This window comes from Ovis aries, chromosome 2 (genome assembly GCF_016772045.2).
Source record: "Ovis aries strain OAR_USU_Benz2616 breed Rambouillet chromosome 2, ARS-UI_Ramb_v3.0, whole genome shotgun sequence".
Lineage (NCBI taxonomy): Eukaryota > Metazoa > Chordata > Mammalia > Artiodactyla > Bovidae > Ovis > Ovis aries.
The window spans coordinates 184,460,523-184,473,831 of record NC_056055.1 but is presented as its reverse complement, the minus strand read 5'-3'; the positions used below and the strand labels follow the sequence as shown (position 1 = coordinate 184,473,831).

Genomic DNA, 13,309 nt, shown 5'->3' with positions numbered 1-13,309 from the left:
AGAGGCCCTCACCCCATAGCTACGCCCCGACCCCTGCCCCAGACCACCAGGCCAGCCCTGATGAAAATCAATCTCCTAATGGATACATGTGCATGTATGGCTGAGTCCCTTTGCTGTTCACCTGACACTATCACAGCATTATTAGTTGCCTACATTCCAATAAAAAATAAAAAATTAAGCTCCCAGCATGACAGCCATTTTCAGCCCAAGCCTTGTTCCCACCTCTACCCGTTTCCCTCTTCATGTCACTTCTCTCGTTGTGAGAAGGCAGGAGAGAGGGACCTAAAATGCTCGAGTGTTCAAGAAGCGCCAGGCACTCTGAATACACAATCTCGTTTGCTCTCTCCAGCACTCTGTGAGGGGTTAAGACACCAATTTGATAGGTGAGGTAGCCCAGATTCAGAGGGGTGTTGCCCAGCAGTAAGAGGCTAGGATCTGAACTCAGCTCTGGCACCAAGGTCCGCTCTCTTTCCACTTCACAGGCTGCCTTTTCCTGGTCAGCCTTGACTAATCCCTGGTACCTAGCTCCCAGACTGAACAGGCATCTCAGAAAGCCTCTACCAAAGTAATTCAGGCTAAAATGTTAGGGACTCAGTAGATTACCCTTCCCTAGGGTATATGCATTTTAAGAGGACTTCAGGGAGGTGTAGCTGTGCTCAATTCTCAGAGAAGGACTCATTGTACCATAAGGACTGAGTAGGATTTGGGGTTAAGGGAATGAAGAAAGGTGTGTAAAGCCTGGAGGGGTGTAGGGTGAAGCTAAGAGCTTGGAGATAGGTATGTGCACATGGGGGTGTGTGAGGGAATGGGCAGGGTTGACATTTACCTCTAATCCTCAAACCCTAAGAGGTAATGAGTATTGCCAATTTTTTAAGATAAGGAATGGGTTTAGGGAAGGGAAGTGACTTGTTCAAGGTCACACAGCTGATAAGTGGAGGAGGCATGAGACAGTCCTGCTTTTTACGTCATTGTAAGCAGTGGAAGATGTCACGTGTCATCCTTTCCGGGCAACATGCAAGCGTTCATGATTAATTAATTAAGCCATGATGAGCACCACGTGTGTCCCAGACATTGTGCTACGTGCTGGGGCCATAGAGATAAATGGAATGTAGTTCTTGCCCTTGAAGAGTCATAGTCATTGTGGGAGAAAGACTCATAATCATTGCAATTTACTGAGGCAAATTCTCTGATCCAAGGCAACTCCAGCCCACAATATTCCTTTAAGATTTTATAGAGTGAGTAGTTTTCTGAATAGATTCACAGAAGGCTTATCTGAGAAAGAAACTCTTAAATTGTTTCAAAGGCTCATCGTAAGTTTGAGCTAGGACATTCCAGCTAGAGAAAACGAAACAGCTTTCGCAAAAGACTGTGTGCCAGTTCTGTGAGAACCCTCCATAGACAATGCCTTTACCTAGCATTTCCTTTACCTAGCATTTCTCAGATAAGTTTCAGCGCCCTACAAATATCAGTGCCCTGATACTAATCAGGGTAAGCAGCAGTTTTCTAAGGCTTACTACATGCCAAGCACTCTTCTAAGGGCTCCATATATTAGCTATTTAACTTTCTCAACAATCTTCTGAGGTAGGTCTTATTATATTCATTTCACAGCTGAGGAGACAGTGGCACAGACAGGTTAAGGAACTTGCTCAAGACAACACAGCTATTCAATGGCAGAGCCAAGAATGGAACCCAAGCAAGAATGTTCTAGAATCTATGCTCCAGTGAGTGCATCAAAGCTGGTCAGGGGAAAATAGCATAGTGAATATTGGCCTACCAATATTCACTACCAGCCTACCAGGTTCCTCCGTCCACGGGATTTTCCAGGCAAGAATACTGGGGTGGGTTGCCATTTCCTTCTCCAGGAGATCTTCCCAACCCAGGGATTGAACCCGGGTCTCCTGCATTGTAGACAGACGCTTTACCATCTGAACTAACGGGGAAGCTCTCGTGAAAGTTCTGGGAAGTGCACCAGCTCAACAAACATACACATGCAAATTTTTCCACTCAGAGCTTTCCAAACTAATTTTACATAGGAATTTTACATAGGAACACTCTTTTTTTTTTTTTTTTTTTTGTTCTGTCAAGAATGAGCTCATGGAAAACCCTTTGAGAACTGCTGTCTTATCCCCAAGAGTGACTCTTTGTCACTGGGGGATTGCACTTTGAGGCTGGCCTCTTTGGCTAGGGGATGGGAGTGGAGTGGGTGTTTCCAGTTCCTGATGGTTCTCAATCAGGCCCACCAGAGGACGATCTTCTTGCAGCTCTGTAGCCCTCCCTGACTGAACTTACCAGCATTGTGTGCTCCTTCCACATGCTTTACAGTGCAAGAAATGTGCAAACTCAAAACTATTTGAGTTTGGAAGAAGCCTTGCATTTTTCATCTTGTGCTTGATTTCTCTTTCTCTTGACAGAGAGAGAAAGTGACTGTTGGAGAGGGTTAGTGATTTCTTCATTTACAGCTGCGGCTCCTGGTGTGTGTATGATCATGGCACACAGTGAATAGCCAAGAAAAAGGAAGAAGGGAACCAGAGAGAAAAAAAAACACAATTCCTTTTAGCTATCCAATCCCTCTGCTTGTCAGAGGGGAAGTCTTCTATGCAGGGGTGAGGCCTGGTGAGAGAGGGCATGTGTGGAGCATCTAATATTTCCACACAGAGCTATGGCTTCACATCAAAGTCTGGGAACATGAATAAATTCTTGGATTTCTGAAACATGATCCCTTCCTGCCAAGGAAGTCTGGCAGCCACAGCCGTTAGCACCATGGATAGCGACAGGCCTGCCAGGTGCACCCTGGGAAGGGGCTGGACTTCCCTTGCTCAAGAAATAGACAGGTGCTGGTAAGATTGAGTCTTAATAGAATCACAGGACATTTTTGCCCTGGGAGATGGGGTCTTTGCTGGACTTACTATCATCCACACACACCCCTCCCGCCCTCCCACCATCATATCAAATCAGTGAACACAGGGTCCTAGAGAAAAGAAATGCTTTCCAGGGACTCAGAAGATGGTGATAAGGGAAGTCACTGCAAGATGGTAGTGGAAGATACATCCATGTGCTCAGGAGTTCACAGACATGGCTAAGGTCCCAGGAACACTGTGGCAGCTATGTTTTGTTGCCTTGCTTTGCCTTGCCTTGTCTGTGGCTTCAAGGCCAAGAAATACCTTCAGTGCCTAGCCTGGGGTAGCTGGCCCATTAGAGTTGGTGCCGTAGGAGGAGGGCCCTGCTCTATGGCCAAGTTCTACATGTGTATAAACAAAGAACTGAATCTCCCTCTAGAAGAAATCCTTACGATCTCAGATGAATTTTTGAATCAAAAGTCTGCTTCCATTGGCAACCCATAGGCACATTTTCGGGATGTGGAAACTTGTTTTATTAATAGCAAACTTGCAAAGAAAACAAAAGCAAGAAGCCACACTTACTTCTCTGGTGGCCTCTGGGGCTGTCGGTGGCTTGCTGTGCTGCCCAGAGAAAAACCACCTAGCATTGGGTTTCCGGTTTCATTCTGCTCCATCCCACAAATGCGTCTTGAGTGGTCAGTCCCAGGATCAGTCCTGTGGGGATGAGGAGACCAAATGGAAGTGTCTTTGCCTGAGGAACATACAGCCTCTCAGAGGGGAAACACACTCAGAGAAGCAGGATACCACAAAGGCCATCTGAGATTGTCACATGTATTGCCCCAGTCCCAGGCATAGATGGCTTGGATGAGGTGAAGTCCATTTTGGTGGATGTTACCAGGAAGACAGGAGAAGAGGTTGGAAAAGTAATCCACCAAAATTGTAAGCTTACTTAGTCAGCAAGGACAGGATGTCTCTGCTTTCAGCTGTATCCCCCATATCTCGCACATAGTAGGCACTCAGTGAATACTTGCTTGAACTGATGAGTAATTGGAGTGCCTGCAAGAGGATCAAGAGATGCAGGGTGGTGTGACCCGAATGGCTGGCACACTGTGGCTTAGTGGGGGAGTCCCAGCTTAAGTAACTATTCCCTGGGGTTTCAGAGAGAGCTGTCTTTGGCAGTTGGGGCTGTTTCAGGGGACTTGAGTCCTGGGGAAAACATATGAGGGATAACTACAGACCCATAGCTCTGTGAAGACGCAGCCAGGGCCAGCTCATCAAAGCAGAGATAATCTGGGCTCCTCGCCTAGGAGAGTCAGGCGTGCACTTTCAAGGGCTGGCTGACCCTCTTGACTCAAATGTGTTGCTGCTGCTTCTGGGCTAATGGGCCCAGTGGGCACTTCCTCACCCGCCCTTAAGAAGGGCTGTCTGAATATCTTTAGGGCCTGAGGATGGAGTGCTCTTCCTCCTCCCCCTTCAGCATCTCAGGAGTGGAAATGGAAACAGAGTCCTCAGGTCACGGTGGCCCTGACTCTCAGAAGAGTGAGAGCCTGTGTACTCAGCCTTAGCCACTCTCTGGTCCACAGCTACGGGGCATCTGTTCCCGCCTGAAAGGACTGGGAGAGGCTGTGGGACACATACCCCATAGAACACTTAGCCCAGTGCCCTGCACGGAGTAGAAACTGTTATTGCCCTTATGTTTTTTTTCCAAAGCCATCACTCAGTAAACACAGTCAAAGACTGGGAGGCTGGGGGCTGGATATACAAAGAGAGGCACAGAGTAATGCCTACAGTAATATCTCTAGAAAGTTCATAAAGAAAATAGAGCCAGAGGGCAGAGTAATCAACATTTGCAGGGAGGTGGTGGTGGGGCGACTTGCTGAGAAAGGTAATGTGTACAGCTTACCATCTACACCAGCCTTGCACAGTCCCCTCTGCTCTGTATAGACAAGCCTCTTCACTCCTTAGAAGACTGGACCTCCACTATCCACCCAGATACCCAATCAGTTCAAATATCACCTGTCCTTTAAGGTTATTCTCTGTCTCTTCATCCTAGGGCAGACTTCCTCAAGGGCCATGGCCACAAGGCCTTGATTTTAGCAACCTCTTCCTGTCCATCCCCTTGTCTATACCACCTAAATGATGCATTACGTGGCTGCTTGGGTGCTTTCTATTTGTTGGTCCCTCCAAGTCTGTAAGCTCTTTAGTAAGGACCTCATCTTGAGTCCTCCATTCCATGCTCCCACTAATCCTACTCTGGCACAGCAGGGCTTTCTGCATATAGTAGGTGCTCAATAAAATTCTTACTGAGAGACTGAATGAGCAAATCAGTGAAGGAATAAGGAAAGTAGGAAAGAAGAGAGGGAGGGGGAGGGACGAAGGACAGAAGAAAGGAAAAGGAAGGAAGGGAAGGAGGGTGGGAGGAAGGAAGGAAGATCACTCTGGTTTTTGCAAAGACTAACTGGAATTTAAACGGCTAACAAAGTTGGTGCTCCTTCTTTGCCCTCAGTTCTTACTCTTCCACCATAAAGACTGTCCTTTCAAAATTTTTACTCCTTGAGCACATCATGACTTGAACTAACGTAATTAAGATTTTCAAACCATACAAAATAGTGAAAGTATTATAAATGTTTACTGAACATTTACTGGGCTTCCCTGGTGGTGCAGAGGTTAAAGCATCTGCATGCAATGTGGGAGACCTGGGTTCGATCCCTGGGTTGGGAAGATGCCCTGGAGAAGGAAACGGCAACCCACTCCAGTATTCTTGCCGGGAGAATCCCATGGACGGAGGAGCTTGGTGGGCTACAGTCCATGGGTAGCAAAGAGTGTCCTCACAATAGTCCCTGCTCTTGAGAGGCTTAGTTGGGCGGTAAAAGTAAATAAATGCACATGAATTCTTCAGCCAGTGACCTAGTGGTTGGCACTTCAGATCTGGAGATACATCTGGAATCCCAACAGGACCTGGATCAACTACTAGAAAAATTACATACAAAAATGATATCTGTCAAACATATATATTTACCACCACCCTGTGTTTCCTCAGCTATAAGACAGGGACACACATCTCATAGAACATTACAAGAATTAATACGCCTAAAATTCTTGGCAGAGTACCTGGGCATGGTTAGTGCTCAATAAATATTACCCATATTATTACTGCTAAAGATATAAAATTTTTATTGAACATCTGTCATGGGTCAGTTACTAAGAACTTCAGGTGCTGGATTATCTCAGCTTTCTCTTGATTGTTTTCTCCCTTCATACCGTGCCATTTTCACAAGCAAATAAACATGCTCAAGTGTCTCCCATCTTTAAGACTTTGTGTGATGTGACCCCAGCCTACCTCTCTGAATTCAGATCATGATGCCCTTCCCATTGGGGATAGAGGCAAAAGTTTGGCCAGTGTATTCAAGATGATGTCTCTAAAGAGCTTGCGGTCCAATTGACTCACAAGTCTAATTTAAAGAAAGCAAAGAAAGCCAACACACAGCCATGCCAAAGAGCGGCTGTCTAGATGCAAACTCAAATAACACAAGTTGAAAGAGGTGGAGGGAGTTAAGGAAACCTCGCAGGGGAGCAAGAATGGAAAGGATCACACCTGTATTGTTCTCCTCTGCACACTCAGCATATAACACAGTGCCTGGCATACAATAGGAGTCAATAAACATTTGCGGGACAAATGAATGACACATGCATTAATGAGTAAATGGTGTGATTTTCTGCCCTACTGGAGCTCACACCCTGGCTGGGGAGGCTAATGAGTAAACAAATATTTGTATGACACATGGTGGCCAGGGTACGTACATTCAAGATAATTTAAGGGTATACAGGCAAGAATTATCAGTTCTGCTTGGGAAGAGGTTAGGGAAAACTTTGGACAAGGGACTTCACTGGGAGTTGAAGGATAATTAGGGAGGGCAGATGAGGGGGGACAGTCATGCTGGGTTGAAGACACTGCGGTGCTGATGAATGAAGAGTGGGGTTCACTGCTGGTGGACAGTCATTAAAGTGGCAGATAAGACAGTGTGTGATCAAGTGTCAAACTGTATGCGTGACCACTAGGGCTTTGGGATGTGAGAAGGTGGAGTTGGCTAGTTGGCACATAGTAGACTGTCAGTGGATATTGGTGAAAGGAAAGCAGGCTGGATTATTAAGGGCAATTTGGGGCAGATTGAGCCATTACTGAGCCTTGAAATGTAAAACTACAGTCTAAATGGAAGGCATTATGCTAATAAAGGTCATAATTAATATTAATGAGAAGACGGTCACTGATGATGACGTTGGTCCCTCCAGGGGGAGCAAAAGCCTGGAGATGAGAAGGTGTGTCTAGCACTCTAGCAGGCTACTCTGTCTAACTCTGCCACGAAGAAGGGAAGGAGGGAGGGAGGGAGGGAGGGAGGGCAGGGGAAGGACCTCACCATGACTCATGTAGCTGGTGGGGAGGAGGCTGCCAGTTCTCCCCCTGCTCTAGCTGCTGCTTTTCCTGCCCTTGGTAGAGGTCTGGCCTTGGGAAATGACCCTCCTCCCTGCAAGTCTATAGTTGCTCCCAGGAATGCTGATCCCCTGGAAAGGTTGCTTTGTCTGAGATCTGTGGAAGCAAAAGCCTGAGTAGCAAACATTTCCTCCTCCTTCCTTGTTCCCTGCCTAGATCCTGCAGGAGCAAAAGCACTAGAATTGAGAGATGGTGGTTTGCAGGGCTGAGGCTCTCAAACTGAATATATACCTCAAAAATGCTTGTCCAGGTGGAACCAGTGACTGAAAACACTGGGCAGTCTTGATTGAGGGCAGGAAGCCAGAGCAGGGCAGTCTCAGGGGAATGTGGAACAGATGTTGTGGTCCTCCTCTGCTTCCCAGAAGGATATGATGTGTGGATGATCTCAGGGTCTCCCTGTTTTTGAAATAAATCCACTTTCCCCACCGTACATGGGCTTCCTGCCCACATATTTCACTTGAGAGGTAGTCTTAAGTGTGATGGTGGAGGCCCAAAGTATTATTAGTTAATAATAATTGTGAGCGTTTACTGATCCAGCTATTGTTCTAAGGCCTTTGTATTAATTAACTCATTTAATCTCTCAGTGGGGCTCCTCAGTAGTAAAGTATCTACCTGTAGTGCAGGAGATATGGGCTTGATTCCTGAGTTGGGAAGATTCCCTGGAGAAGGAAATGGCAAACCACTCCAGTACTCTTGCCTGGGAAATCCCATGGACAGAGGAGCCTGATGGGCTACAGTCCATGGGGTCACAAAAGGGTAGGACATGACTTAGCAGCTAAACAACAACAACAACAGGAAACAAAGAGGCTGAACAGGTAATGAGGACTCTGCTAGTCACAGGTAACATTTGGACATAGTTGCTTCCAGCACTGACCACGCAGTCCATGAGGTGGCAAAAGTCAGACATGACTTAGCTACTAACAAAAAACAAATCTCTCAATAGTTTGAAAGGGACATCTGTAGTTCCCATTCTATACACATGGGGACTGAGGCTCAGGGAGGTGAAGCAATTTGCCCAAGGTCACATAAGACAAGAAGCTGCGGAGCCAAGACTGGAACCAGGCAGGGTAGCTCCTAGAATCACCGAGGCTCCTCAGTCCTAGAGGTGGCCTTAGGGAAGGGAAGGGAGGACTCCTAAGACCCAGCCACCCAGTGAAAAACATGGCCAGGAGCTAATGGCCAGTGCTATACTCACTGCCAGGTTCTTAGAGCTCCTGAGCCAGGTGGAGGAGGAGTCCAGCTCTGTTATACGAGTGGAGGACTGGGCAAGCACTTCACACTTTTCAATCCTCTGTCTCTTCTCATCTGAACAATGGAGAATGACTGCTGATCTGCAGGACTGTTGGGAGGAGTAAGTGAAGCAGCACATGCAAGTGCCTGATGCGTCATAGTAGGTGCTCAATAAATGAGCCCAGTCTCCCTCTTCTCACCTGAGTCAAGTTCGCTTCAAGCTAGATTCAGTCACCTTTTCCACAGTCTGTAGTAAAGGCCTACCAGGCTCCAGATTTTCTGCTATGCCCTGGGAGAGACATCAATGAATGAAGAGGCTGGACCCATGTGAAGTGGAGAGGGGGAACGACCCAGAGTAACGAGAAACAAACAAAATGAATTTTAAAGTAACCCAAGACAAGGCAATACTTGATAAACGAATGTTCTCCTCAAAAGCAATAGCCTCAGGAAGGTGTATCCGTTCCAGAGACATGGAGGCTCTGCCAAACACTGACATCAACCACTGACTCTCCTCCCAGGCATTCCCTCCTGGTGAATTCCCCTGTCAGGAAGACTGCCTGTTAGGAAAACGAAGGCTTGGAGCAGGAAACAATCTGCCCAAAGTCATATGCAGGGCAAGAGCAGAACCAGAAAACAGAGCTTTTGATTTCTGGACTGGAGGTCTTCCCAATTCTTCTCTAAATTAGGTGTCACAGCTTTGGCTCAGAATGGCTTTGGACTTTTTTTTTTTTCAATATCTCGACCCAGGTCAGTAGGACCAGAAACTGGAAACGTCCAAAGGAATCTGTGGATCTGCCTGGCAGTGGCGGGATAGGAATGAAGCTGAGTGCACCAAGATTACCACCAAGGGTTGGGTGCCAGGGATCTGGATTTAAATGAACTCTATACAGAGTACAAGGGCAGGTCATTCTTTGGGTGGAAGAAAAGAGACGAGAGTAGTCTCTTCTTTTTTCTTTCGGCTACCTGGCAGGCAGCAGGCAGGATCTTAGTTCTCAGATCAGAGATTGAAAACCACGCCCCCTGCAGTGGAGGCGCCTCGTCCTAACAGCTGGACTCCCGGGGAACTCTCGCTAGTATAGACTCTTGTATTGGGGGCTTTCGGCTTTTCAGAGTCATTAAAAGAGCTGGTGGGCTGGTTTTCTGGTACCTCTTTGGCAGCTTGGAGTCCTCTGGTTAGGTGTGCGAAGACCCTGAAGTGAGATTTATTCTATTCTGAAGACGTAACTCCGAAGAGCTTTCAGAAAGTTCTCTCCTGGGCTTAAGGGACTGAGGTTCTCCTTGACTAGCGGAGTTTAAATCTAGTCCTGCTTGCAGGCAGAGGGTGGATTAGGTGATCCCCGAAGGACCTTGCTGGCATCGGGATTCCGGGCCCCTTCGTGGCCCTGTGGACGTGCCTGTGTGCGCCCGTAAGTATGTGGCGGGTGGGAGGCGCGTGAGTGTGGCCGCTGGTGGGTGTGCTTGAGGAGCTGGGTCCCGGCTGCGCCCGCGGCGCCCACTTGTGGCTCCCAGGCGCCGCCAGGAGGAACCGCGCCTTTGCCGCCTCTGCCTGGGACGCCGCCCGATAGGAGGAGGACCGAAGGCTGATGACATGAGGGCGCCGTCTCCCAAGTGATGGCAGCGCGCTGCTTCCTCACCGCCTCCGCCGCTCAGCCCCGGACTCCTTACGTCAGGGTAGCTGGGTCCCCCCTCCGCGCGGCAGCCAGCGAGCAGCGGGAGAGCAGAGCAGAGCGCGCCGCGGAGCCCGAGCGCCCTCCCTGCGCGCTGATCCCTGCTGAGTCCAGCCGAGCCGGGCAGTAGGCAGCGCGGCCGAGCCCTCGCGGGACTCCGCCTTCCCACTCGGTGCTCCCGGGCCGCAGCCGCAGGGACCCGCTCGGCGCCGGGCTCGTCCTGCGCGCCCCCCGCCATGCGTGCTGGGCTCCGGGGCTCTCCTGAGCAGTCCCAGCGCGGTGGGCACCGGCGCCTGGGCCAGGGTGCCTCTCGCTGAAGTAGTTGCGCGCCCAGAGGAAGGGGTCGCCACGTCGGGGGCGCGACCGGGACCCGCGGAATCCGCCCCCGAGCGCGGGGAGCGGGGCCGCCTGCGCCGCCCGACCATTACCTCCCCAGGCGGCAAGGAGGAGCTGGTGGCGGTTGCCTCCCGGCTGTGGCAGCGGCGGCGCCGCGCCTGCCTGGCGGCCGTCGGCGTGCTCCTGGCCATGGCGCTGGGGCTGCTTATCGCCGTGCCGTTGCTGCTGCAGGCGGCGCCCCCCGGCGCGGCGCACTACGAGATGATGGGCACCTGCCGCATGATCTGCGACCCCTACACCGCCGCACCCGGTGGGGGGCCCGCGGGAGCCAAGGCTCCGCCGCCGGGACCCAGCACTGCCGCGCTGGAAGTCATGCAGGACCTGAGCGTCAACCCTCCGCCCCCTTTCATCCAGGGACCCAAGGGCGACCCGGGGAGACCCGGCAAGCCGGGACCGCGGGGCCCCCCGGGAGAGCCGGGCCCACCTGGACCCCGGGGTCCCCCGGGGGAGAAGGGCGACTCGGGGCGGCCCGGGCTGCCGGGCCTGCAGCTGACGGCGGGCGCGGCAGGAGGTGTCGGGGTGGTGGGTGGCGGAACCGGGGGCGGCGGTGACTCTGAGGGCGAAGTGACTGGCGCGCTGAGCGCCGCCTTCAGCGGTCCCAAGATCGCCTTCTATGTGGGTCTTAAGAGCCCCCACGAAGGCTACGAGGTGCTCAAATTCGACGACGTGGTCACCAATCTCGGCAATCACTACGACCCTACTACGGGCAAGTTCAGCTGCCAGGTGCGTGGCATCTACTTCTTCACCTACCACATCCTCATGCGCGGCGGCGACGGCACCAGCATGTGGGCGGACCTCTGCAAGAACGGGCAGGTCAGTGACACCCCCGCTTCCCCTCCACACGCGCAAGTCCCCGCGGACCCTCGTTCCCACCCAGAGCCCCAAACCTCCTGAGAACTCAGCCTCTTTCTCCCCACTGGGAGGGGGCGCATCGCAGCATCGCGTCTCCCGGTGCGTCCTGGTCGCATTTTACCCGGTAGCTGCGGAGGTTGGGTTCCCCACTACCCAAATTGCACTCCCCTGCCATTTGCATAGCCGCCTGAAGCCCCGCGGGGTTCTTGGAAACCTCATTCTTCTTTCATCTCCCTGTGCGCCCAGTTCTCCCCTGTGCCCTCCCGTCTCCCTTCTTCTTGGCCCTGGCCCCTGGTTCCCGCTCTTCCCTACTGGGTCAGTGTCCCCGAAGCCCTCTGCCTCCCTTCTTCCCAGATCTGGCGACTGCGGAGACTAGGGTGCTGGGAAGGAGTTGACTAAGTTGGAGAGAGAGCGTGGAGCCTGGGTGGGAGCGTGGACCCTGGAGGGGCAGGCGGAAGGCCGACCAGGGGGCACGCCACTTGGGGGGTCGGGCAAGGGCCCAGGCAGAGATATTCGACCCACCCGCTCTGACGGCTCGCCCGCAGGTCCGGGCCAGCGCCATCGCGCAGGATGCCGATCAGAACTACGACTACGCGAGTAACAGCGTGGTGCTACACCTTGATTCGGGGGACGAGGTGTATGTGAAGCTGGACGGCGGAAAGGCGCACGGAGGCAATAACAACAAGTACAGCACCTTCTCGGGCTTTCTTTTGTACCCGGATTAGAGGAGCAGGGAGAGCGAGATGGGTGGCTTCAGGCCGCCCCATGCCCGTGGGGGCGCTCTGTTCCCTTGCGAGGACCTCTCGCTTCGTGACACTTCCTGACATCGTTGGAAAAGACACACCCCCGCTGTCCTTCCTGCCCCGCTTCCGACCTCCGTGTGTCTGTGACTTGCCTCGCTCCTGGCTGTGCTCCTGGTTTCTGGCCGCAACCCGGGGCGGGAGAGCGGGATGCCCAAGTGGAGAAATGAGCGTGAACCTGAAACCCCAGCCAGGGAGGCGGCAGCGCAGACTTTGCAGAGCTGATTGGACTGGACAGGCCCCAGCGGGATGCCTGAGTGCTTCCAGTCCCCCTCCTCCTCCGAGAGCCCTGAGACTGAGGGCTCCCAGCTCTGGCCACTGAGGTAGGCCAAAGCGAGCACAAGCTCCCTGGGGTGTCCTTCTTTGTGACCTGAAATACTTGTGCAAATGTCCGTGTCCATCAGCTGAAACCCCATCTTCAGCAGAATCCCAGCAATCAGAAAATCCATCTCTACACCGCACTCCCGCCTCAGACCTACCGCGATGCATTAAATTATGTTTCTAGACTATGGACTCTTGATGTCTCTGTCAGCCTGGTCCCGGACCTAGCCTCCAGGTGTTCACCTTGACATAAAGACCGGAACTGGGCCCTGAATAGCTCCATCTCTACCCCAGTTGCCAGCCACTGCCTTGTCTGTGCTGCTGGGTGGGTGAAAAGATGTGGGGAGAATGGGAGGGTAGCCTCTCACCCTTTAGGGTGCATCTCCACCCGGCTGGGCTGCAGCCTTGAATTGGAGGAGACCAGAGGAGGGCGGGAGGAAGAATTAGAGGGTGACAGGAGACGGAGGTTGGATTTTCAGGGTCCTAGCCTTGTGGGAGGAAGTAGAGGCCAGGATTTTCTGGAGAAGGAAAGGGAAGAGGAGGCATTTCTGCAAAATGAGAGGGATGAAGGAGGTATTTGCCATCAGATGATCTCCGAGATCTCCTAAAAGGCAGTAGAGGAATCCCCGAGGAAACACACCCACTCGGGCATGTAATGCACTCAGCACATGTCTATCAGCTTACACTAGCTGGGTCCATAATCTCAAGTCAATTGCC

The 13,309-nt window shown here is 51.7% G+C and overlaps 1 protein-coding gene across 1 annotated transcript; it reads left to right on the top strand.

Annotated features, from left to right (window-relative positions):
• The first annotated feature begins 10,224 nt into the window (after positions 1 to 10,224).
• Positions 10,225 to 12,777, top strand: C1QL2 (complement C1q like 2). Its single transcript, XM_027965031.3, has 2 exons — positions 10,225 to 11,432; positions 12,017 to 12,777. The coding sequence occupies exons 1-2, from the start codon at positions 10,749 to 10,751 to the stop codon at positions 12,194 to 12,196; spliced, it is 864 nt and encodes a 287-aa protein (XP_027820832.1). The 5' UTR covers positions 10,225 to 10,748; the 3' UTR covers positions 12,197 to 12,777.
• The last annotated feature ends 532 nt before the right edge of the window (positions 12,778 to 13,309 follow it).